This window comes from Sciurus vulgaris (assembly GCF_902686455.1).
Source record: "Sciurus vulgaris genome assembly, chromosome: 8".
In the NCBI taxonomy this organism is placed as follows: Eukaryota; Metazoa; Chordata; class Mammalia; order Rodentia; family Sciuridae; genus Sciurus; species Sciurus vulgaris.
Genome location: NC_136468.1, coordinates 146,714,782 through 146,739,938, shown reverse-complemented (window position 1 = coordinate 146,739,938; position 25,157 = coordinate 146,714,782). Strand labels below are relative to the sequence as shown.

The window sequence follows — 25,157 nt, the reverse complement described above, 5'->3', positions numbered from 1 at the left end:
ATGGCAGGCCCAACTGTCCAAAGACAAAACGACGAACACCTTTCAACGTACCCCCAACAACCCCCCCGGGCTCCTGGCCGCTCTGGCTGGCCCTCTGAGGCCTGGCTCTAGGTACCTGAGAGATTGTGGACATCTCTGCAGCCAGCCCCGACTCTGCAGATGGCTGCCGTTCTACTTTCTCTGAACTGTTCATTGAATTTTCCATCGAAGACTGTGAGTTCTGCTCATCAGAAGCGTCTGAGAGAAAAGCAAGACGACAGAAGCTGTTTTCAGATACGTGAGATGCGACGCCAGATGGGCCAAGTGCTAAAAATACCAGGAACTGGGTAGTTTTGTGGCGGGCATCTTCCAGGCCTGGATGAGCCGTGGGCTTGGAAAGCCTCTTGTTTATTTGTTAGCGAGACTGTTTTAAGCAGTGGGGTCACAGGCCGCTCCCAGAACATCTCTCAGCTGCCAGGCCCGAGGACAACCGCAGGATGCTGCAGGCGCCTGGCGCCCTCTAGTGGGCCCAATGCACCCCACAACCATGGCTGGCCACTCCTGCCCCCATAGGGAGGCGGCTGCCAGGGAGGCTTTGCCCTGTTTCTGTACAGAGCCAGCACTCTTCTCCTGGGGGACAGAGGGAACTGACCCCTTGTAAACATTTCTCTTAATAATAGGGTTGTTCCTCTGATATCAGAGCAATGACTTCATGCAGGAAACAGAATACAGAAAAAAAAAATAGTTAAAATCACCTGTCATCTCAAACTACCACCCACAGATACCGCAGAACATTTTTAGAGGATTTGTTCCCACTTTTCTAGCCTCTTCCCCTACATGCTTCTCATTTTCCTACCTCCCCGGATGGCGATCACAAGTTTTCACGTCCTTTCCAATTCCCTAAACACAAGAGCTTACAAGATGGCTGCACAGCATTCCAGTGAGCAATCCCTTATCTGACGATTCTGGGGGTTTGGGTCATTTCTCACGACTCCATCTCCTGGCTTCCCCATCCTAAATTTCTTTGGCAGCAGGAAGGTGAGGGCTGGCAGAGGAATAGAGCCTGGCAGGGCGGCACTGGCTGTGGGTTACCTGGTGCTTCTGGGACTCAGGGAGGGAACAGCAAGCTCCTACCTGGGCCTGAGCTGCTGCACACAAGGCTCCAGGCAGGTCACGAGGTTTGCAAAGCACACTCTGAGATAGTACTCGGGAATGCCTAAGCAAGCAGACTTACTTCCTGGGGTTTCTGAGGACTATAAAAAAGGAGAAGAGGAGCAATGCATTCAGGCTTGAATCGAAAGCCAAGCAAGCAAAATGGGAACCCGGGAAGAACCAGTGGCTGCTCAGGGTCCCAGACTGGTTGGGCTGCAGTGGGCTGCACTCGCCTTCCTCCGGCCTCAGCCTCCCAAGCCACTGCGCCCAGTCGGGAGCTGGGCTTTCTTGTTGTCCCAGGGAAGAGTCAAGGTCCCCCATCACCAGGGTTGGGCTCTGCCTGCACCTGGTGTGTGAGGAATATAGGATTTGGATGATGGACTGGGTTCAAATACTGCCCCTTCTGCCTCTGCCACTGTCTTCTTGTGGGGCCAGGTGCTCTCAGTCCCAGATGCCCCCTCTGTAAAAACAAGGCTGACAAATGTCACCCTGTCAAGTGGCTGTAGATTAAATGGAATGATAGGAAAAGATCCCAAACTGCAAACTAACTCCAGATGGGAGTAATTGAGGGATTATTTAGGGCACAGAGTCAAACTCTATATAAACCTGAAATTTCTCTGATGTTTTTAGTTTTATGTTTAAAATCCATGTTAATGGAGGTGCCTCAAAAAGTTAAAGAATTAGAAAGGACCCAGCAATTTCACTTCTAAGTATAAGCCTAGAACTAAAAATAGAGACTCAAATAGATTCTTGTACATGAATATTCGTTAACAGCCCCTGAGTGGAAACAGCCCAAATGTAAATGGACAGATGAATATACAAACCAAATATGGTATATCCATACAACAGAATGTTATTCAGTCATAAAAAGGAATAAAACAGCTGGGTATAGTGGCAGATACCTGCCATTCCAGCTACTTTGGAGGCTGAGGCAGGAGGATTCAAGTTCGAGACCAACCTCAGCAATTTGGTGAGGCCCTGTCTCAAAATCACACTGGGTGAAAAAAAAAAAAAAAAAAAAAAAAGCTGGGGATAGAACTTAATGGTAGAGCTCTTGCCAATACGTGTGGGGCCCTGAGTTCAATTCCTAGGGTGTACACACACGCAAAAGCAAAAAGAAAAGGAATAAAGCACCAAAATGTGGTAGACATGGATGAACCTTGAAGATTCGATGCCAAGTGAGAGAACTCAGACTCAAAGGACCACATGTTGTATCCTGTACGAAGCTTCCAGAACAGATACAGCCACTGAGACTGAAAGCAGACTGCTGGTCTGGGAATGGGGGAGGGAGAAATGGGAATGATGGACTTATGGGTTTAGTCTTTTTTTTTTTTTTTTGTGGTACTGGGGATCGAACTCAGGGCCTTGTGCTTGCCAAGCAAGCACTCTACCAGCTGAGCTATCTCCCCAGCCCGGGTTTAGTCTTTTTTGGGGGTGATAAAAAATGTTCTGGAACTAGAGAGAGGTGGGGGGTTGCACAACAATGTAAATGTAAAAAGGTAATAAGTGCCACTAAACATTTTTTGTGTGTGTGAAACTGGGGAGAGAACCCAAGGGCACTCTACTACTGAGCACTTTTATTTTGAGACAGGGCCTCACTAACTTGGTGAGGCTGACCCTCAACTTGTAGTCCTCCTGACTCAGCCTCCTGAGTAGATGGGATTACAGGTGTGTGCCACTGTGCCCAGTACCAGTGAATTCTTGTTCACTTATAAATGGTTAATTTTTTACATTTATTTCTTGATGCTGAACACAGGACCTCATGCATGCTAAGCAGATCTACCACTGAGCTTCACCCCCAGCCACAAAAATGGTAAATTTTGTGAATTTCATCTTAGTAAAACGAAAAAAGAATCCATTTTATATTTTATATTCTATTTCATAATATATTTGTTTGCTTTAAACAAAAACATTTACAATTTTTACTGACCTAAAAAATCTGCCATGTCTGTAGCTTCACCTCGTGGCCACGGTTCCTTTTCCGCCTTGCACATAGTGGGCTTTGCAGACGGAAGGGCAGGAGAGTGCCCCGGATGTTGGCTTAAAAATCATGAGGGTGGCCGGCCCTTCCCCAGGTAATTCATGCTGCCCCTCTGCCAGGAAGACGCATCCCAGCCAGAGGTCTTTCCTGAGAGCGGGGCCTGGGCTCGCAGTCCAGGGCAGCAATACTGTTCTCTGAGTGCTCTGTTGCTGGAACTTACCCAGGGGAAATTTTTTTCCTGGGGCCTAAATTTAGTCCAGGGAGCTTGGACATTATGTCATTCCCTGAACTCACTCGGCAGTAAACAAGTTCAAAGCAAGGTCAATATCTGGTAGCCAGCCTGCCCTGTCCCAGCATACCCACCTGGGAAGGCCACATGGGCCTGTCCTGTGCCCGTGGAGGTGGTACAGGCCCATGGCCTGGGGTGGCTGGAGGAGGACCCTGGTGGAATGCAGGGACAAAACGTGGGAGTTATGGAAGCTTTAGCCCAAAATGTAACTGCTTCATCTGACCTTTAGGACACAGGAGACACAGACCCCAAAAGTGGGGGAAACAAGACCACGGCCAGAGAAACCAGCTGGGCGAAGAAGCCAGGACATGGCTGCAGACACAGCCCACACCTGTCAGCACCCCAGAAGCACGCCTGCCACAGAGGGCAGCCACGTGGCCTCCCGGCTCCCCAGGCCCTTTCTGCCCCCGGACTCTGACTGCGCCCTTCCCGCCGCATCACTCCTTGCAGGGACCTGACGAGGGAGGCAACTTTTATTATCCCATTTTATAAGCAAGGAAGCAGGAAGGTGTATGGGAGGTGATGAGTGCCCAAGGCCACTCAGCCAGTAAATGTCAGCCTTAATGTGACCACACCACCTGTCCCAGGCCCTCTGCCTTCTACCTGCAAAGCAACCTGACCGGGAAGGTGCTGGAAGCCTGGCAGGTGTGCCGTAACTGTGGGGCTGACAAGGAGGAATGAGCATGGATGTCCACAGACTGTGCGTGGAGGGGCCACAGCAAAGCCACTGGGACGTTCAGCTAGGACCATCCGTACCTTGGGGACATTGGGTAATATATGGAAGCAGTTTTGGTGTCACAGCTTACATCTAATGGGCAGAGAGCAGGGATGCTTCCCAACGCCGCATTGTGCACAGGACGGACCCCAGTGCTGTGGCCAGAGCCCCCGCTCCAGCAGTCATCCCATGCACGACCACCCCGGCGCAGAGCCCAGCTGGGTCTACACACGCTGGAGTCCCACGCACTTTCCCTACCTTTTTGGTGGAATTGGGGACTGAACCCAGGGTCTTATGTATGCTAGGCAAACATTCTACCACTAAGCCACATCCCTAGCCCTTTTTATTTATCTGGAAATAGGGTCTGGCTAAATTGCCCAGGCTGCCTCAAGCTTGTAATGCTCCTGCCTCAGCCTTCCAAAGAGCTGGGATTACAGCTATATGTCACTGGCTCAACTTTTATGTTGTGCTGGGGATCAAACTAAGCATACTAGGCATGCACTTCACCACTAAGTCACATCTACCTAAGTTCTTTTTTTTTTTTTTTTGGCACCAGATTAAACCCAGATGGGCTTAACCACTGAGCCATATCCCCAAACTGTTTTTTTTTTTTTTTTTTTTTTTTCCTCTTTATGTTGATTAGGGCCTCACTAAGTTGCTAAGGCTGGCTTTGAACTTGTGATCCTCCTGCCTCAGCCTTCTGAGCTGCTGGGATCACAGGCGTGCGCCACTGTGCCTGGCTACCCATGTTCTTAATGCATGTGCCCTCTAACTAAACAGTTCTATAGGTGCAGGTCCTGCAGGTCTACTTGTACCTGGACAAAGGTGCAAAGAGATGCATGTATGAGACTCCCTGCCAGACCAGGTGTTAAAAAAAAAGATGAGCTGAGTGCGGTGGCCCACGCCTGTAATCCTAGCAGTTTGGGAGGCTGAGGCAGGAGAATTGTGAGTTCAAAGCCCACCTCAGCAACTTAGCAAGGCCCTCAGTGACTGAGAGACCCTGTCTCTAAATAAAATACCAGAAAGGGCTGGGGATGTGGCTCAATGGTTGAGTGTCCCTGGGTTCAATCCCTGGCATCAAAACTAAAAACCAAAAACAAAAAAGACCAGACCAACCTGAGTGACTGTCAGTGGAGGGACTGTCTAAATAAACTATGGGACATCTGTATAATTGCAAGGACAGCAGCAAGTGAAGAGAATGGAACAAAGCTCTAATCCCAACAAGGAATAAGCTCCAATGTGACTGCCTGCCAAGGGAAACTGGTGGCAGTGGTCTCCTGCTGTGCTGGGACCCAGCCCTGGGCCTTGCACGCAGGCAGGCGCCCTGCTGCTGGTCCACCTGCCCAGCCCCTGAAGTTTTCAAAACGGGCGGACGTGACGATTTCACGCACTTGTTTCTAGGTGTGCAGAGAAGCCTGAGAAGGCCACAAAGCAGCCTGGGTGATGTGCCTCCCTGGCGGAGGGAGGGTGGGCACACCAGAGGCCTGCGGTAGGACAGACTCTCTTCAGCTTACATCCTCCACCGCTCCTCGTACTAGGATGCCCGGCACCCCTGCCCCCACCCTTGCACACGGGCCCCTTCGTGTGCTCAGATGCTGAGGCCCCTGCACCCAGAAGACCTCCACCTGACTCCAGGCTGCCCCACTGGGTCCTCTAGGTCTCTTCCAACTTCCTCCAGCCTGAGTCTGGGCCACACCTTCCCAGTTATCTGCAGGAGGTGACTGCCCAGTCTGCTGACCAGCAGAGGCCGCCTAAGTGCCCAGTTCCCAGTCTTCTCTCCCAACACTCCTTATTTCCAGTTCTGCAGTCCAGTGCCACCACACTTCACATAGATCTTTCAGATGACACCATTTCAAGACTTGGTCCTTCTGCCTGGAATGCCTGTCCCTTTTCTAGTATCTGTTCATTCTTCAAGTGCTGCTCAGATAGCACCACCTCTGGGAAGCCTTCCCAGAATCCCCCAGGCCCCCTTTTCTTACTATGCCCATCACAGCAGTGACCACATATTCAAAAGCCCCATAGGGAACAGGAATGCCATGGATGACTCAGGATACAGATAAGCTTCACAAAGAACTGTAAAGAAATATTCTCTTCTTCTTTAAGACATTATTTTCCCAATGTTTCAAAAGCACAGCCTTTATTGGGTGCAGTGGTGCTCGCCTATAATATCAGTTACTCAAGAGGCTGAGGCAGGAGGAAGGCAAGTTTGAGGTCAGCCTCAGCAATTTAGGGAGGCCCTGTCTCAAAAACAAAAGGGGGATCTGGGAGCTGGGGATGTAGCTCCATGGTACAGTGTTCCCAGGTTCAATCCCTAGTACTGCAACAGAACAAAACAAAACAAAACAGCCTTCTCAGTCTTTTTCACTATGGATAGAGAAATGAATTCAAGAAAAATCTTACTGGCTGGGGTTGTGGCTCAGTGGTAGAGCACTTGCCTAGCATGTGTGAGGCCCTGGGTTCGATCCTCAGCACCACATATAAGTAAATAAAATAAAGGGCCTTCAACAACTAAGAAAAAAAATATATATATCTTAATTTGTCTTCTAAATCTTCAATGAGAAAAACTGGCTGTGGGTAACATGCATGACTGTCCTTTGGCTGCGGGGTGGGGAAGGCAGTAGGGAGAGGTGGGGAGTGCGGCAAGTGGAGCCCGCAGACCCGCCTGCCCTTCTTCCAGGAGCAGCCACTACTCCACTCTTGCTTGTCGCTGCCCCTGGAAAGCAGGCCCAGTATTGTCAAAGCTCCTGATTTATTTGAGAGAAGATAGAAATCAATCTTATTTTAAGTGAAATTATTTCATTTTTAAATTCTGACCTCACATTCAAATTTAAAATGAAAAATAGCCCTGGGCTTCATGGCTACACCCACGCCCCATGGGCTGGATCTAGTCTATGACCTGTGCTCTTGTGGGGCAGGAAGCAGGATGTAGCTGTGACGGAGGCCTGGGAACCAGCACAAAGCCTCTCTGGGATGAGGACAGACTCTGCAGCAGGCAACGGCTCTCCTCCAGATGTTCACCAGCTGCTCCCAAGGCACACGCTGGGACGCAGGCAGCTGCCTGGGATCCCAGGAAGCAGACTCCAGGGCCAGGGGAGCTCCGGGCCTGCCTGCCTAGGCCAGACCTGCTCCTCTGCTGTCCCTCCCTGTCGCTCATGCCCAGGTACCCCCACGAACACACACTCGCTCCTAACACTCAAAATACACCCTGCGTTAGACCATCAGAACGACTGTTCCCTTTCTTAGGCTTCACAGTGGTGATTCTTTAAGAGGACGTCCTTAAGAGGCACACTTAGGATGAACCGCCCTACTGTCTACAGCTTACTTTCACAGGGTCTTAGGAAAAAAGAATTACAGAGAAAGCAGAGAGGAAAAGAAACCCTAAAATAACAAATGCCAAATTTAGCTGGCAGATGTGCAGGCGTGTATGACACTATTTCCAGTTTTTGGCAGGGACCTCAAAATAAATACACACCCATACCTACGAATGCAGATGTTTGTCCAATCCTCCCCCCACAACAAGACCGCCTCTTACCAACCCTCTGCTCCTACTCTATCCCAGTCGCCACCTTCTCCCACCGGGGCAACTTCTGTAGTCTCCTTCCTGGGGTTCCTGCCTCCACCCTGGCACCGACCATCATCTGTTCTTAATTCTTCAGGTCATGTCACCCAAATCTCCAGTGGCTCCTGTCTCCTCCACTGTAAAAACCCAGGGGGGTACGGTGGCTTTAAGAGCCCACCACTCCTGATCTCGTCTTTCTGTTTCCACCCCTCACTCTTTCCCAGCCACTGGGAGCGTCCTCCTGCCCCAGGGCCTTAGCACTGCCTGTTCCCCTCCAGCAAGCCTTTTCTCCCAGGACCTGCTGCTTGCTCAGTTTGAGTCTTATCTTCCCTGTGTCACCTCAGTGAGGTGCTTCCTGACCATCCTATTTAAAATTGCTACACCCTCCTGCTGTAACTCAGTAAGATGGCCTGTTCCCTTTCCTGTTTCATAATTATCACATCCCCCACGTCTCCAAATACCGGATTATCTGATTTTTAAATTGCTGCACAAGAGTACCTCTCCAGGTGTTTTACAGAGTACCTTCCTCCTTCTGTCACCTTCGACGGCTGGCAGATGGCAGAAACTGCTTAAATACCTGTGCCCTGACTGCAGGCTGGCAGGAGGGGGGCCCTCTGGCACCCCAGCTGCGGCGGGCACATACCTTCAGCCCCGGGGTGCTCCTTCCCATCTGCCTGTGCCTCATCCACTTTGGCGTCTGTGCTGTCGCTGGGCATGGCTGAGTTGGGCTCTGGGGCAGGGCTGGAGTTGCTGCTGTTCTCCTGTTTGATGGGGGAGGCGTCTGCTATGGAGCTCTGGTTGCTGTTATCGTCTGCACGGGGGAAAAATGGCACAGGGTGAAATCCCGCCGCTGCCGAGGAGCAGCAGATTGGAGGCGGCGTCAGCATCCCTATGCCTTGCTGTCTCAGGCCTCATGGGCTGCTCTCCTGGGGAAAGGTCTGGGCCTCCTCTTCCTGAGACTCTGGAGTTGATCACCCAGGGCCACCACACATGTCCTGTGGAGCAAAGGATTCTGGAAGCTGGTCCAACCTTCCCCTGGGTGGCCTTCACTGTGTTTTGAGGAAGCCAGTGAGAGACAGAGGCCTGACACATTTAAAATCTTTGGGGACACCTGAGACCTACTTCTGGGTGGGGAACCAGACGAGCATCTGACCATGAAGCGCCATGAAGCAGTATCGCCAGGGCATTCCGCCTGACGGTGCCAAGCCTCTTGTGCTGACTTCCAGTTGATCCCAAACAAAAGGGAGCGCTGGGCTGTGGCTCAGGGGTAGAGCACTTGCCTGGTATGCGAGAGGCCCTGGGTTCGATCCTCAGCACTACATAAAAACGAATAAATAAAGGTATTATGTCCATCTACAACTAAAAAGAATTTTAAAAAAATAAAAGGGAGCGAGGGACAAAGTAGCAATAGCAGGCTACCTAGAGCAAGTGGCCCAATCTCATCAAGTCACTATCATTAAAAAAAAAAAAAAAGGACTGAGCCAGGCATGGTGGTACATGCCTGTAATCCCAGCCGTTCAGAAGGCTGAGGCAGGAGGATTGCCAAGTTGGAGGTCAGTCTCAACAACTTAGCAAGGCCCTAAACACCTCTCTCAAAATTAAAAATAAAATGGGTTAGGGATGTGGCTCAGGGGTTAACACTCCTGGGTTAAACCCCCAATTCCAAAAAAAAATATAGGACTGTAGTTGTAACTCAGTATAGTTGTGGAATACTTGCCTACTTGCCTACCAACCTGGCATGCAAGCAGCCTGAGTTCCATTCCATCCCCATGCGTCTCTCTCTCTCATACACACACACACCAAGGAGAAGCAGGGGAGATTATTACAGATAAAAGAAATCTAAGAGACTTTTAGACTAAACATGATATATGGAAATTATTTGGATTCTATTTAGAATGCCAGCTGTAATGCAGGAATTTGAATACGGTCTGGATTTTAAAAGCTATTAAGGAATTATTGTTAATTTTGTTAGCAGTGATAATGGCACAGTGGGTACAGAGAATGTCACTCCTTGGCAATGTGTTCTGAAATGTGTAGGTACAGACTCCAACGTCGTGAGGCAGGGAAACTGACTTGAAAACGTGTGAGCACAGGCTGCAGACAACTGTCAGAGCTCCTGGAACTTCACACATGACGGCCGTTTTAGAAAAAAAAAAAAAAAAAATGTAAATTACATGTCAATTAAGAAACTTAACACATTAAAAAAAAAATTGATGCGGCAAATACAGTCTGGTGCTCATAAAAACCAAGACTGGGGTCCACGGGGCCCATCACATAATCTGCTCTTCTGTTCTCTTCAATGAAACTCTTCACAATAAAAAGGAAAATGGAACGAGAGGTAATTGGGTTGTCGCATTAGCAGTCGGGCTAGTGGCAAAGCTGGGGGCCAGGGCACACCTCCCCTGTCCTACGGTGATTTCAAAAATAACACCATGATCTGACACTGTCTTTCTGGGACATGCTACACTTGGGGCCAAGTGAAAGTGAGTGTGGGGGCCAGCGAGGCCCCCCGATAGTCCTGGGCACCTACAATGAGCGAGGCACTGGGCACAGGCACGTAGTTACCTTATAGCTTGCTCTGAGGCCCAGGCTGGCCTCAAACTCCCAGGCTCAAGCAATCCTCCTGCCTCAGCCTCCCAAGTAGCTGGGATGAGAGTTGAGCACCACTGGACCCAGTCACGTGGATCAATCCTCCCAACAACCGACCAGGTAGCCAGTGTTGCCGTGTCTACTTTATGGAGGGGAAAACTGAGGCTCAGAGTGGCAGAGCGACTAGCTTAGGTTGGTCTGCCTGATTCCTAGCCCTAGGTCTCTTCTCTACTCAACATGCTGCGGAGGCCCAGCTGGGTAAACTGGATCTTATATCCAGTATACTCTGGGGCTCTCATCACACAAAGCATTCTCTTGTGAATTCTAGACTTAAAAAAAAGTGTGCTCTCCTGATTTACCCTGCAAGAAAGTCTGAAGTTCTATCCTATGCAAAGATACACGTGCAGGTACTGCATTAATGAATGATAACACACACTCACGCGTAACGAGCTAGCTGCAGATGCCGGGCCTGGGAACTTGGTAATGGCGGGACTCTGATACCTAGGCCTCTTTAGTGGAATCTTGCAGACCAAAGAGTTCCGTGCTAATGCCCCCACCCTGCCCAGCCTTGTGAACACTTGCCAGGCCACCTTCTCTCCCTCAGCCTTCACACCTGTCTTGCTGTACATGCCCTAGAATGGAAAGGAGCAAGAAGGTGGAGGTGGGCTCACATCCGGGGAGCTGGTCCATTCAGCATTCTGGATTCCTGTGAAGCATTAATCTAGGTGGCAAGCCTGGATTCTGCCTTTGAAGGATCTCAAAGGCCAGCACTAGGATTGGAAGTTGCAAACTTTCCAACTTCAGGTTAGGCAAGTTACTTCATCTCTTTGAGCCTTAGTTTCTTCATCTGTAAAATGGGACTTTTATTAGATTCAAACGGGGTGATGCTCGAAGCTGACGTAGTGTGACGCCTGGCACGTCAGGATGACTTTGTAAGTGGCAGCTGTTCATGTGCCAAGGCTTGCGAGAGACAATCTCATTTAATCCTCGCAAGGAGTTCACAAACCAGGCACTGCCACCCACTGTCTACAGATTAAAATGAAGTCCTGGGAGAGTCAGGGTCTGCATACAGGTGTCCCGACCCCCGCCTGAGAGTGCCCTCCCCTGGAACTCCACAGTCCAGCCTGATCCGGAGCCAGGCTGGCCTCCTGGGTTCCTGAGAGAGAGGCTGCTGAGCAGTGCCGGAGGGGAGAGATCATATCCCAGTTCAAAGGTCTGCTTCCGAATCGTGACTATGATGATGTGGACAGGCTTTCTTTTTTTTTTTTTTTTTTTAATTGTAGGTGGACCCAATGCCTTTGTTTATTTATTTTTATGTGGTGCCGAGGATCGAACCCTGTGCCTCGCACGTGCTAGGCGAGTGCTCTACCACTGAGCCACAGCCCTGGCCCCTGTGGGGCTTTCCTAGCATATTAATGGGCAGCAAAACCCCATGTGCCTTTCTGAAGGCAGGTAAACAAACAAGCAAGACTTCCTGGGACCTGGAGCCATGTACTGGGTCTGCCACACTCATCAGTTTGGACAAATGAGGATGTTTGTGGGACTTCCTTCCCCAGAACAAGATGGGACTGGGTCTGGAGATCTAAGAAACTCCACTGACCCGATATTTCTTTCTCATTAACATACTTAGTTATTCATCTGGTACCGCCTTGCTATTCAAGAGGTCTGGGGTGGTCAAAAGTACAAAGACATTGAAATTAGGATCGAGAGGTGGAAGGCAGTAGGGGTGGCAGGCACTATTACCCTCAGGCCAGCCAGGTGACAGAATGAGAAGCCAGTGCGTACAGTCAGGACCTCTCTACAGGACCACTCCTGCTCAGCTGGCCACTCTAGGGCTCTAGATCTGACTTCACAAAGGATGGCTGCAGTGTATATTTCCTGATTTATAAATATTGAGGGTTGCCATAGTTTGGATCTCAAAGGTCCCCCAAGAGCCTAAGGGTGAGAGGCTAAGTCCCCAGCACGGATTGGTTGGGAGGTGGTAAAGACCTCAATAGGGGAGGCCTGGTGGAAGGTTTTCAGGTCACTGAGGGCATGCCCTTGAAGGCCGGGGGGGGGGGGACCTCAGCCTCTTGCTCTTCCTCTTTTCCACTCCCCTCAATAAACACACACACATCTAGGCCAAAGGTGAGTAGTTTTGCTCTACTGTGGTCATCCTGCCACAATGTGCTGCCTTGCCACAGGCCCAGACACAATGTCCATGGACTCAAACCTTTGAAACTGTGAGCCAAAAGAAACCTTTCCTTTTTTAAAGTTCATTAACTCAGGATTTGTGTTATAGTAACAGAAAGCTGGCTAATACAGAAGCTAACTCAGTGTTATAAAAACTTCAAATCTGAATCCCTGAGAACATTTTCCTTATAGGATGGGTGGGAGGAGGCCCACTGGCACTGGCTAGAAACAGTCTGGGTTTTGAGCTGGGCTGCTCACATGGGAGTATGCAGTTTGTGAACATTTCACACAGCCATATGCTTAGGATTTGAGTCTTTCCTCCAAAATTAAAAGGTAAAAAGAGAAACAAATACTAACAAGGTGAGAAAATGGGAATCTGGCAAATCACATTTTCAGCCTAGATTTGATAGGACACAGGTTACAACTTTTTTTTTTTTTGGTATTAGGGATTGAACCCAGGAGCACTTTACCACTTAAGTACATCCCCAGCCCTTTTTAGTTTTTATTTTGATGAAACAGGGTCTTGCTACATTGCCTAGGCTGGCCTCAAACTTGACACCCTCCTGCTTCAACCTCCCAATCACCAGGATTACAGGCGTGTGATTACTGGGCTACAGGCATATGTCACTGTGCCCAGGCTCAGTTATAGCTTTTGAAAGATAGCAAGGAGTTGGGCTTGGTGGCCTATACCTGTAATCCCAACAGCTTGGGAGGCTGCGGTAGGAGGATCGCAAGTTCAAAGTCAGCTTCAGCAACTTAGCAAGGCCCTAAGCCATTTAGTAAAACCGGTCTCAAAAAAAAAAAAAAATAAATAAATAAAATAAAACAAAAAGTGCTGGGGATGTGGCTTAGTGTTTAAGTGCCCTTGGGTTCAATCTCTGGTACAAAAAGAAAGGAAGGAAGGAAGGAAGGAAAGAAATCAATCAATCAATCCAGTTTGGAGCTTCCCAGTAGCAAAGCAAAATGAGAAAAAGAAGATACAGTCATTTATATGGTCAGGCCAGGCCTAGGAGGGAAAAAGAAACATATACCCCCCAAACTTCCTGGGCATACTGGGCTGTAAAAACATCTGTGAGGTTTCTGGTCAAAGAGGGAGGAGTCTTTTTTTTTTTTGCAGTACCGGGGATCGAACTCAGGGCCTTGTGCTTGCAAGGCAAGCACTCTACCAGCTGAGCTATCTCCCCAGCCCCAGGAGTCTTATTTTTGTCTCTGGATCATTTTGCTTTCTGGCTTGGTACACCAGGGATAGGAACTCCCTCTTCTCTGCAGAGCCTTCTCCTTGGCACAGCGGCCTCCTAGTCCTGCCCAGCCCTCCTACCCCTTGCCTGGAATGTGAACAAACCTGCTAGAGATACAAAAACACAACTGAGTGCTTCCCAAGGCCCAGGGCCTGGCCAAGGTGGTGGCGGCCGGCCGTGGGGAGCTCACCGTGCATGTCCATCATCCCGGGGGAGGAGCTGTTCTCCGGCGTGGTGACCTCTGAGCCACACTTCTCGTCTTTGCCTTTCTTCTTATTCTTGCTTTTCTGGAGGGGAAAACGGAGCAGAAGCCGAGTCACCGGATCATGTGTGTGTACACATGCATGCGTGCCCCTGGGGAGCGGCATGAATGTTTCACTCCATTCAATCGACCTGGAGCCCCCAAGCCTCTGCAAGGTTTGCTTTGGCCTGCATTTAAATGTGTCCCCCTATAGGCCGAGCTCTGGGCCTCATCCACTTTGGGGTCAAGGAGGTGAGATTTCCGGGGCTGGCCCAGGTGCAACACCCTGGAAAATAACCCCATCTCTGTGGAGGCATCGCCAGGGCATGGGAACGCCTTGGCTGGCGGGAATTGTCTCCTCCTCTAGGAAGAGTGGCTGGGAAAGGCCATCGTCACTGCGCCAGAGCAGGTGCACAGTGAAGCCAGGTGAGCCTGGGAAGACAGAGGTCACTCACTCCCTTTGGGTGCCCTGGGGCTGCAGGTGTAGGGAAGGAGGAGGGGATGTGGACTCCGGGCTACTCTGTCCCAGTTTCTGGTGCAGGGATGGAACCCAGGGCCTCCTGCGAGTTAGGTAGGAGCTCTGCCACTGAGCTGCACCCCACCCCCAATTCTTCACTGTAGGAACAGAGTCATGCCGGGAACCACCCGGAGCCCGTCAGACTCCTTAAATACCTTATAGTATGTTCGCCTGGTGCGATACAATGTAACGACCAGGGAGAACACGGCTGCTTTTCCTGTACCAATATGGCTCTATGGGCAAAAATCTTAACCTATGAAAATATTTCAGTATCTCCAAGATAAAGAAAAGAAAGATGCAGAACGTGAATTTCTCATTAATGGTGAGAAAGGATGAGCAGGGGTATGTTTCCGCTCGGTGTGTAAGCGTGTCAGCGCAGGTTCCACCTGGAGGGATGAGACCAAAGGGAACCCCGGGGGAAGAGAGGCGGGGTGGGGTGCCTGCAGGGACGCGGCGGTGATAAAGGGAGACCTGGTAAAAGTGTAGCGACCCACAAATGCAGAGAGGAAGGTAGACTGGGGCTTGACGGGGCGGCGGGAGGGCGAATGGGGAGTGAGGGATCACAAGTATGGGCTTGCTTTCTGGGGTGATACCAATGTCCTGGAATTCTAGTGGTTGTGGTTGCACAACCAGGGACATACCAACACTGAAGTGCATGCTCTGAAGAGGGAGGAATGTGGGGTGCAGCTCCATGGTGGAGCGCCTAGGAGGCCCTGGGTTGGATCCCTAGCATTGCAAGAACAATTAAAATTAAAAATTTTAAAAAGTAAACTTTGCAGGGTGCCGTGGCACACACCTGTCATCCCAGCGACTCCGGATGCTGAGGCAGGAGGATGGTGAGTTCAAAGTCAGCCTCAGCAACTTGGTGAGGCCCTAAGCAACTCACGCTGTCTCTAAATACAATAATAAAAAAGGTCTGGGGCTGGGGCTCAGTGGTTAAGAGCCCCTAGGTTCAATCCCCAGTACCAAGAGGAAAAAAAAAAGTAAATTTTATGGTATGTGTATTGTCTTAATTAAAAACAAACAAACCCTCCTTAAAGTAACATTTGAATATCTGAAATATTTTACAATGTTTCATTTTACAATGAAACCTTCCAGAGTTCTAACTTTTAAAAAATGGTATAACTGGGGCTGGGGTTGTGGTTCAGTGGTAGAGCGCTTGCCTAGCATGTGTGAGGCACTGGGTTTGATTCTTAGCACTACAAATAAGTAAATGAATAAAAAAAAGGTCCATCAACAACTGAAAGTATATATGAAAAAAAATTTTAATGGTATAACTGAATAGTAACTGGGTATTCTTTAAAACAATTTAAAGCTAATTCCCCACAATGCAGATTCCCCAGGCCCAACCTAGAGATTGTGATTCTGTTGTCTGGGGTGGGGCCCAGGAATCTGCATTTTTAATCAAGGTCCTCAGCCAGGCTGGGAACCATGGCCCCAGAGGGAAAGGAGAGAGTGAACAGGGCACTGCATGTCCCAGCTCAGGGATGACGGGGGAACAGTGCTTCCTGATCACCAGCTAAGCACTGCCTGGGTGATACATGGCGTTGGCTCGGGGGAGAAACCCAGGAACTGGAGAGCACAGCTCCACTGCAGGAAGAGGGAGCAGAGTCCCACCAGGTGGGCGACCCGTTTAGCCTCACAGGCTAAGCAGGGCTGCTCTCTCCGAATCCAGCACTCTTGGCCCAGCCTGGGAGCTGCCCATCCTTCCGACGACCCACCTTTTCCACGTTCTCCTTGATCGTGTTCCATTAGGCACCTCCTTGCCGTCTGCTTCATGCTATTCTATAATTATCTTCCCCCAACGGGATTATAAATCCCTTGAGAGCAGGGACCACATCTTCTCGCATGCAGCCTAATGATGAGCAAGGCCCAAGGAACCACCTTCCAGGAGCTGGGCTACCCTGCCCTTCCTCTGGACACTTGCAGAGGACCAAGTCTCAGTCCCTTCTGCAGAAGCCCAGGACGGGACCAGAAGGGAAGACAAACACCAAAGTCCCCAGCCCAACACTGACCCACCGGGGACTAGCCTGCCATCACAGCATCAGCATGGTGCCTCAGCCCTGCCTGGAGCCCCAGTACCCGTGTGGCAAGTTGTAAAATGGAAGAGGGAGGCTTAGCTCTTCTCTCTATGGAGAAAGCTACACCCCCAGATTACCCCTCATTAAAAGTGATCAGCCACAACCTAGGAGGGGCTGGAGCCAGTGTTAGTTGGAGTCATCTTCCTGGATGAGATGACTGAATTGGGTGAACAGGGAAGGCAGTCCAGGCAGGAGGGACAGCCACCGAAATGAGAATAGCTGGCCCAGCGTCTTGGGAGGTAACTGGCACAGGAGCCAGGAGCTGGGAAACCCTGTCTGCAATGCCTGGCGGCCGCCTGCTATAGATCCCTCAATACCCATCACAGCCTCTCCAGCTCCCTCTAGATGTCGCAAACAGCATGGTTCCACGCCCCCTCCAGCCCCTCCCAAGAGCCCAGGCAACCCTGCACCAGGCTTTCTCACTCCTAGGGCCACCTGTCACCAGCAGCTGCAACCAGCAGAAGGCTCCCAGGAGCAAACAGCAAGCACTTTGGAGTTAGACCGACTTGAACTCCATTCTCAGCTCAGACACTATCGGTGTGACTCTGGGGAAGTGGCTTCTCCTCTCTGAGCTCGTGTCCAAAATTGTATAGAGATTTAAAAAGTTCAATTCCATAGGCTCAGTATGAAAAGTAAATGTGATAATAAGGTGAAGCATGAGCTCAGGGCCCGGCAGATGGTTAAGTGCTCAGGAAGGGGCCACAGCAATAAATAGGGTGGGCATGTCTGTGGGTACCACTGTCCCCACTCCCAAACCATGGTGCCCCAGACCCAGGGGAGGGAGCAGCCCTGTACTAAGGTGTGTCTCCACTGGCAAACCATGGGGCTCTCAGTACAGAGGACACAACTTGCAGGGGACACTCCCTACCTCTCTGAGGGCCAAACTCTGGAGGGAGGTGGGGACCCAGGTCCAGCAGCCGCTCTGGGTCCAGCAACATTCTTGAGCTTCCACGCTGCTCAGCTCTGGCAAGCAGAGGCCAACAGGCCCTTTCCCCGCAGTGGAAGGAGCACAGACTGACAGCCCCATCCCCGGGGGCCACCCTACATACTCACGTCGTCAACCTTTGGCTCCGTCACTGGGACCCACTTATATATTCGTAGGGATGTGTCACCAACGGTCACCCACTTCTTCTCCCTGTGAAAGATGAGGAAGAACCATTATCAAGGGGGCTGGGGAGCAGGAACCTGCTCATCCCTGTTGGGGGCACAGGGCACACTCCTTGGACAGTAAGGGAATAATCCCTGATGACACAGAAGTGGCCTGGAACCCCAGCTCTGCCCCTTGATAGCCAAAGGCCCCGGGCAAGTCACATCACCAACTTAAGCCTCATCCTCCCTCCGGAGGGCAGGAAGCATGAGGGCTCCCACCTGGGCTGTCCTGGAACCTGCCCGTTGGAACGGTCGGAGGGCTAGAGAGCCGCAGCTGCATCCGGGGCCCCAAGGCTGCAAAGGCAGAGCCGACCTTGTAGGGAGCATCCCAGTGCCCGCCCCACCTCAGGGCTCTTTGTCTCTGTCTGCAGGCTACCTCTGAACTTGGAAGGACAGAATCCAGGCTTTCTGCTGCAAGAGGCAGGTCTCCAGATGAGGAGGAAATTACAAGCCACGGGAAGAAAAAGGGGTGGTAATAATTACTGCCCTCTCCACACCACCGCCCTGCTCCTCACCACCACCACTTTCTAGATCGTTACTACTGCCACCAAACTTCCGTCAGACTGTGTCACTTCCTGCCCCACTCACTCAGAGCCATGTACCTACGGGGATGGAGGCTCGGGGACAGCTTCCAGGAACGGAGCTGGGGTCTGAACTCTGACATTCTGGCCTCCGGCTCTGCCATCTCAGAGAAGTGGGAAGTCACTGAGGATCTGCTCAGGGCCTGGCGAGGAACCTGGCTGATCCAAGGGACCCACAGGAAGCCCTTGGGGCCAGAGGCACAGCTGGCACAGGTGGCAGAACCTCCAGGGACCCCTTCAGTGATAACAGTTCCACAGGAACTATACATGGCATGAGGACCACTGTCCTTCAGTGGCCTGACACTTTTTTTTTGTCCTTTCTACCCAAACTCACCCTTGGGTCTTCCCCTCTATGGGTGCAGGTCCATGCACACTCAAAACCAGCTAACCAAAACCACAGACACCTCCACCCCCAGCCTCTGCCCGCGTGGGTCCCACATGTTCCCACAGGAGGAGAAAGCTACGGCTTGTCTTTGATTACACTACTGGCCATTTCTAGTGCCTTCTGTGTGTTAAGCACCAGATAAACTTGCTCTAATCTCTACAAAATCTTGTGTCGCAGGAAGTGTCCTGCTCCCCATCTGACAGATAGAGAAACTGAGGCATGGGGAGGGGAACTCGTTCTCCCCAAGCCAGTGTTCAAGCCCCTGAGCCGTGCTGCTTTTGGGACTAGTCTGTCAGCTGCCACCCCTGTCCCTTTTAACTAGAAAAAAAGGAAGTCAAGGCAGGTACGTTTCCCTGCCACTGTTTCCTACCTTCTAGAGGCAGAAGAGACAAGCCAGCATGATTCCAATCTTTTGCCACCTCTATTCTAAATAATCAGAGGGTACCTGAAGAGATGGGGATGTTCCCACGATAAGGAGGGCCACAATCATAATGGCCACTGTGTATAGAGGGCCTGGGGCAGGTGAGGCTTCACACCAAGCACTTTATTTATATGCTCTTGCTCATTTAGAGATTCCCAAAAGGTGGAGATAGGGACTGCTGTCACCCTATTGTGTAGGTAGAGAAACAGGAGGCCCAGAGAGGCTATACCACTAGTTCATGGTCACACAGACAGTAAGTGGCAAAACAAGGGTTGGACACAGGCTTTGAGCTCAGCACCCATCTCCTACTATGCTGCTACCCATGAAAACTGAGTCCACCCTCAGGAGCACACAGGTAATAGAAGTTGGACAAAGAAGCATAACTTGGGGCTGGGGAGATAGTTCAGTTGGTAGAGTGCTTGTCTCACATGCACAAGGCCCGGGGTTCAATCCCCAGCACCACACACACACACACACACACACACACACACACACACACACACACAGCACAAGCTGCTAGAATCCCACCTATGCAAATAGCTACTCACAACTCAAAGGACCTCAGCTAGCTTCCTTGGCCTGGGCCCCAGTAACCAACAAACTTAAGGTGTGATTGTGGTATTAAAAAAAAAAAAAAAGTAATTGACTTGCAACGCACAGGACAACTTTCAAGACAGAAAGTGTGCCAGGGCTCTGGGCTTTGCAGGCTGACACAGAGCCAAGATGAACGTGGGGTGTCTGTGGCCACTGTCCTCCTGGAGGGGTTCCAAGCATCAAGGCCCCGAGCTGAGGGCAGCAGGGCTCTTGTGGTTCCCTGGGTCTCAGCTGGGGACCCCTTTGCTGAGTCCCCAAGTCACTCCAGAGACGGGAAGCTATCCTTCTGGTGGTGGACACAGAGAGGCTTCTGGATAGAAGCAGGAGTGTGAAGAACCCCACTGGACCTTGGGGCTCCACCAGCCACTTGGAGCTCAGGTGTGAGTTATGGAGGTCGTTCCTGGGAGGACTTCATAAACACGTCTGTCGGGTGGGAGCACAGGCTCAGGGGAGCAGCTGAGACTTCCCACAACTGCCTCCCAAACCCATCACCCCAGGACAAGTGGCTCCTCCCTGATGGGGATACTAGGCTGTTCCCACCACCTCACAGCCAGGGTGACAAACGAACAGCCAACAGACATGTTTTGTTTGGCCTGCAGAGTACTTTTAAAAATTTGAATCGATTGCCAAACTTAAAAAAAAAAAAAAAAGAGAGACTCCACATGAAAAAACCCCAGACTTCTGGCTACTCTCAAACACACAATCTGGACCATGTGCCCCCAGGAGTGCCCGCTTGCTCCAGCTGGCACCCACGTCCCACCTGTAGGCACGGGGGCTGGCATCCAACATGACCACCAGATGTACCCCAACCTACCTATGAACTTCCCCTCATCACAACAGACTGGGCTCCTGAAACAAAAGCATGTGAGGTCCCATGTTAGGAATGTACCCCAAATGCTCCTCCCCAGCACATCAACTACAAGTGCCCACCCTGGATTCTTTGGGCCTAGGTCAAGTTCCAATGTTCTCCTCCATCCAGGTCCAAGGACTAGCCAAGGAGACCATCTGGGGATTGCCCCCCATCTAAGGGGACCCTGCTGACTCCAAAGAGAGCTCTCTAGTCTTCACTCTGCAGCCACAGCCCAGGGTTAGTCCTGACACCTTAGGCCAGGCCCCATCCTCACTGGGCGCAGGTCCACTTCACCTGCCTGTGCCGGCAGGAAGGCAGGTAGCTGTGACAAAACCCCAGACGTGACAAAACCCCAGAGGAGCCAAATGAGGTCCCGGGCTCAAACCCCTGTCTCTTCCAGAGACGGGTGAACAGGCCTCAGTCTTCACAGCGAGTCGCTGAGGGGTCCCAGGTCTATGCTTACTGTGCGGCTCAAGCCTTTGCCTCCCAACCAATGGCTGCCCTTCTTCCCCTTCTCTTCTCCACCCACACTAGGCCTCCTAAACCTGGCCCAGCTTCCCAAAGGAGAGACCCACCATTTTGCTTTTCCTTCTGCCATCTTCTGCCTCGCACTCCAGCAGCCTGCCTTCCTGGGACACCAGACAGGAGGAAAAGCAGACAGTAGCTACAGACAGGGAGGCCACTGCTGGTCGCTGGCTTTTTCTGCAGGAGCAGGGGAAGGGGAGGCCTGGCAGGGAAGGGGGTGTGAACTTTTAGGGTCACTGGCGCTGAGAAGAAATTCCCCTGTAGGCTTAAGGGCTGATGGGTATGCCAGACACCTCGCTGTACTCTGCGGAAAACACAGGGCGCACAGGGGTGCAGCTCAGTAGAGCATGTGTCCAGCCCGTGTGAGGCCCTGGGTTCCCCAAACAAACGAACACAGATGCCTAGTTATGTGTGAACTTCAGAAAACTGGGGAATTTTTTAGTATAAGCATGTCCCAAGTTTTGTGTGGAATACACTTACATTAAAAAATATCATATTTATTTATTTGGGGGGGGTACCAGGGCTTGAACCCAGGGCCTTCCACATGCTAAGCATGTGCTCTACCACTGAGCTACGGCCCCAGCAGAAACATTTATTTTTAAAAATTATTTTGTTGTTTATCTGAAATACAAATTTAACTGGGTGTTCTGTATTTGCTAAATCCGGCAACCCTTCCTCCCAGTCAGTGGTGAAATGCATGGTTGGTGGCCAGTTAATAAACAACCCAAAAGCCTCCAGGGCTAACTGGAAGCCCGTTCTAAAGGCACAGCAAAGCCAGATTCAGCTTCTCTGGGCTGGAGAAACCTGGGCAACAAGACCATGCTTTCTGCTTAGAAGAAGGAAAGGAGTTAAAAAAAAAAAAGCAAAAGTCAAGTTTCTATAAAGTCCACCCTATAATAAGAGCAACATTCATAAGTGCTCCTGTGAGCAGGACAATGTGCTTTTGGAGACATGACCTTACTACCTTCGGCAGCCCCAGGAGGGGAGAGAGCCCCTGAGCCCCTGTTGCTGGGGTCAGAGAACTGAGTTACATGGATTGCCCAAGGTCACAGCAAAGACGTGACGAGGAAGCTCAACCAGGAGATCCCAAAGCCGAGGTCTGTAGAGGATGTGAGGTGCTGTTGCCTGAAATGCAGGGAGGGGCCCCGACAGATCCCCCACCCCAAATGGTGTCTGGCTGCCGGTGGGGCTTGCCCAGGACAGAGAGGCTGGCTGCTCTGCAGCCCCCTGGGTAGAAAGCCCCAATCCTCCATCTGCCCTCCCTGCCGAGCAGCTGGCAGCCCTGGCTGCAGCTGTCACTGGGTGTAGGAGCCTGGGCAGGGCTGAGAACCTGGGGCAGGAGGCCCCACCACTCCTCCAGGAGCTCAGAGGGCAGCTTGCTTGGTCCCCTTGTACCCTCCAGGCTGGTGACAGCCAGAAGGGACACAGGCCCAAACACCAGCTCTCTCTTTGCACAGGGGCTGAGGCAGGGAGGGAGGTGGCTCCAGCCTTCCCACTGGGAGTCCCACAGGAGAGAAGGTTATGGGTTGTTTTCCTGTGTGTGTTTTGGCCTGCAGCTGTTTCTGCCATTTTTAAATGGCTCCAGTTGGGCACTGGGCGCCCTGCGCGGCAGGGGAGCTGCTGCCGGCACCCAAGACTTGGATCTCAACTTTGGAAAGCCTCTCCTTCTCACGGTTGTGAAAATTCTTTGTCCCATTGGAGCCAAACCCAGCCCACGGCCGGGCATCCGGCCATCCGCAGACAGCCCTTTCCATAGGAGGCCCGGGAGCACGTGGACTTTATTGATTTTCCCCTTGCCTTTTTTGTTGGGTTTGACTCAGAAAGGACAGCTAACTTGTGACACCACCTGACCGGAGGCTCGCCCCCAGTGGTTTTTAGAGACCAAGGCGTTAGTCAAAGAATGACACCCCCAAATATAAACACAGCCTGCCACGGGGCCTGGTCAGTCTCTAGGATTTTAATAAAGGGTCAGGACAAGCCCGCGGGCGCTGACACTCAGGGACACAGTCGCGACTGCTCCTCTCCCTCCCGGACTCCGGTGAAGCCGTGGGAAAAACATAATAAAGTTGAAATCAGGGAGCGGGGAGTTTTCAACAAGTCCAATGCGACCTGGCGATCTGCTGGCGCCTCAGGCCTGGCCCTGGGGTCGCTTGCGAATCACACCCTGCCGAGGCCACGAAAACGTGCCAACCCACGGATTCTAACGAGGCCACGCCGGACACGATCTAATTCGGGCTTGAAACACACGCCCGGCCCACGCCGAATCTCGCCGTTCTCCAGTGCGGAGAACAAAAACAACGGCTCTCTCCGCAAAACAAACACGAGCCCCGGGTCGGGGACGGGCGGACGCGGCCCAGGACCGGCTTCTGGCCCCGAATATGGGCCGGCCCGCGCCCCCCGCGCTCGGGGCGCCGCGCAGAGCCGGGTGGGACCTAGGTGCCCCGCGCCCCGCGGCCGCCCGCGCCGCTGCCTCCCGGCGCTCGCCCCCATCTTTCTTCCTCGCCAGGAGCCCTCGCTCCAGGCAGCCCAAAGCGCTAAATTTAAACGGCTCGCGCTCCGCAAACTCCGCAGACTCGAGGGCGCCGGGCCTGGGAGGCGGGGAGCGGGCGGGCGGGCGAGCCGGGAGGGCAGGAGGGCGGGAGGCCCGGCGCGGGCCAGGGCGCTGGGGCCGGCGCTGCGCCGCCCCGGGCGCGCGGGGAGGAGACGGCGGTGGCGGCGGCGGCGGCCCGCTCGGTGCCTGCACAATGGAGCTCGCGCTCTGCCCGCCGCCGCCGGCACCGCGGCCCCGGCGCGCGGGAAGCCGCTTTCATGTGACTTGCACAAAACGAAATGGCTTCTGGGGCCGGCCCCGAGCCCCTCTCCCGGGAGCCAAGCGCCGCGGCGGGGGCTGCCCGCCGCTCCAGCCGCCCGGCCCCGGGCGCCAGCCGCCTCCAGGCTGCCGCCGCCGCCGCGCCAGGTGGGCGACAGGCGCGAGCGCACCTGGGCAGCGGCCGTGGCCCCCGCCTGGCGCAGGTGACCCGGCTCGCGCGCCGCCCGCCCGCTCGCCCACCCTCGCCAACTCCGGGCCCGTGGCCGGCAGGGCGGCCCGGAGCGCTGCGCCCCGCGGCTTTCTGTGCCGGGCTGGGGTTCCCGGCGGCCGTGGCGCCCAGCAGCGAGCGAGCGGGCCGGCGGGCGCCTCGGCTTACCATTTGCGCACTTTCTCGATAGCCGCCATGACCCTCTTGATATCATCTTTGGCCCGGCTCCTGGTCTCGGCTCGAACCGACCTGCCCGACATGGTTCTGGCGGGGATAGAGGCTGGGGGAGCGCGCCCGCCGGGTCCTGCTCGCGCTCCGCGGCGGCCACACTCGCGCCCGCCCGCCCGCTCACTCACTCACACACAGACACTCACACACTCACACACATACACACACAAAGCCTGCTGCCGCCGCGCGCCCGGGGCCCAGTGCGCAAGCGCCGGGCGGCAGCTGCACGGAGCAGGGGGAGCAGCGCCGCCGCGGCCGCCAGCAGTGCGGCCTCCGGGCGCCGCCAGCGCCGCCGCCGCCGCCCACCCCGGGGAGCCACCCGACCCCATTCCCGGGAGGCGACCCCGACCCTCGGCACGCGGAGGGGCGGGACTCACTCGGAGGCCGCAGGTGCCGCGGGGATGGCAGTCTGGCTGGGTGACCCGCCGCGGAGGGGCGCATTCCTTGGGAGACGGCTTGGCCAGTGCCCTGCCCCGGGTTTGTGGCAGCGGATGCAATAATGCAAGTTTCCTGCGGTGCTCTTGACTTCTCAGAGTTGGAGGTGGCGATTCCGAACGCGAGGTGCTCTTGGAAGAGTTGAGAGACACCGATCTCTCCTGGCCCGCTGCTCTGTTTAAATAGGAGCCAGGACGTCGCTCCCAAGCTACGCCCGTTTGGAAAACTAGGGTCCTGGGAAAGGCGCCTGGAACCTAATGATTGGCATCATCCTCATAGGGAATCTTCCTTTTCCCCAGAGATAAGTTGCCCTGTCATAGATAAGATGAAGGGGCCCTCGCTGGGGCTGGTCAGAGGACCACAATTTAACCGTAAGTCACTCCTGACGGAAGTACCAGGCTGCGACCAGGCGCTGCCACTGCACACATGACGGTAGACGGGAAAATGTACTGGTCTGAC

General features: G+C 52.8%; 2 protein-coding genes across 3 annotated transcripts in view; one reads left to right on the top strand and one right to left on the bottom strand.

The window, feature by feature from the left end:
- BCL7A (BAF chromatin remodeling complex subunit BCL7A) overlaps positions 1–24,402 on the bottom strand; it is a 28,022-nt gene extending 3,620 nt beyond the window's left edge. The window contains exons 1-8 of one of the 2 annotated variants that reach the window (XM_079149649.1): positions 24,204–24,348; positions 21,069–21,220; positions 20,458–20,492; positions 17,976–18,073; positions 17,567–17,648; positions 13,865–13,961; positions 8,319–8,486; positions 116–237 (exon numbers count right to left, since the gene is read on the bottom strand). In XM_079149649.1, the coding sequence (XP_079005775.1) occupies positions 116–237; positions 8,319–8,486; positions 13,865–13,961; positions 17,567–17,648; positions 17,976–17,989 (483 nt within the window). In that variant the 5' untranslated portion in view covers positions 17,990–18,073; positions 20,458–20,492; positions 21,069–21,220; positions 24,204–24,348. Of the gene's footprint in view, positions 1–115; positions 238–8,318; positions 8,487–13,864; positions 13,962–17,566; positions 17,649–17,975; positions 18,074–20,457; positions 20,493–21,068; positions 21,221–24,203 lie in introns of both variants that reach the window. The other variant, XM_079149648.1, reaches the window with a different exon arrangement.
- LOC306667165 (uncharacterized protein) lies at positions 21,227–24,180 on the top strand. The gene is made up of 2 exons (XM_079149610.1): positions 21,227–22,115; positions 22,575–24,180. Exon 2 carries the CDS (start codon positions 22,919–22,921, stop codon positions 24,032–24,034), a length of 1,116 nt encoding a protein of 371 aa, XP_079005736.1. The 5' UTR covers positions 21,227–22,115; positions 22,575–22,918; the 3' UTR covers positions 24,035–24,180.
- Positions 24,403–25,157: the final 755 nt, after the last annotated feature.

Coding starts and splice junctions, on each gene's coding strand:
- LOC306667165 (XM_079149610.1), top strand. CDS start 22,919: ATGACACCCCCAAATATAAACACAGCCTGCCACGGGGCCTGGTCAGTC.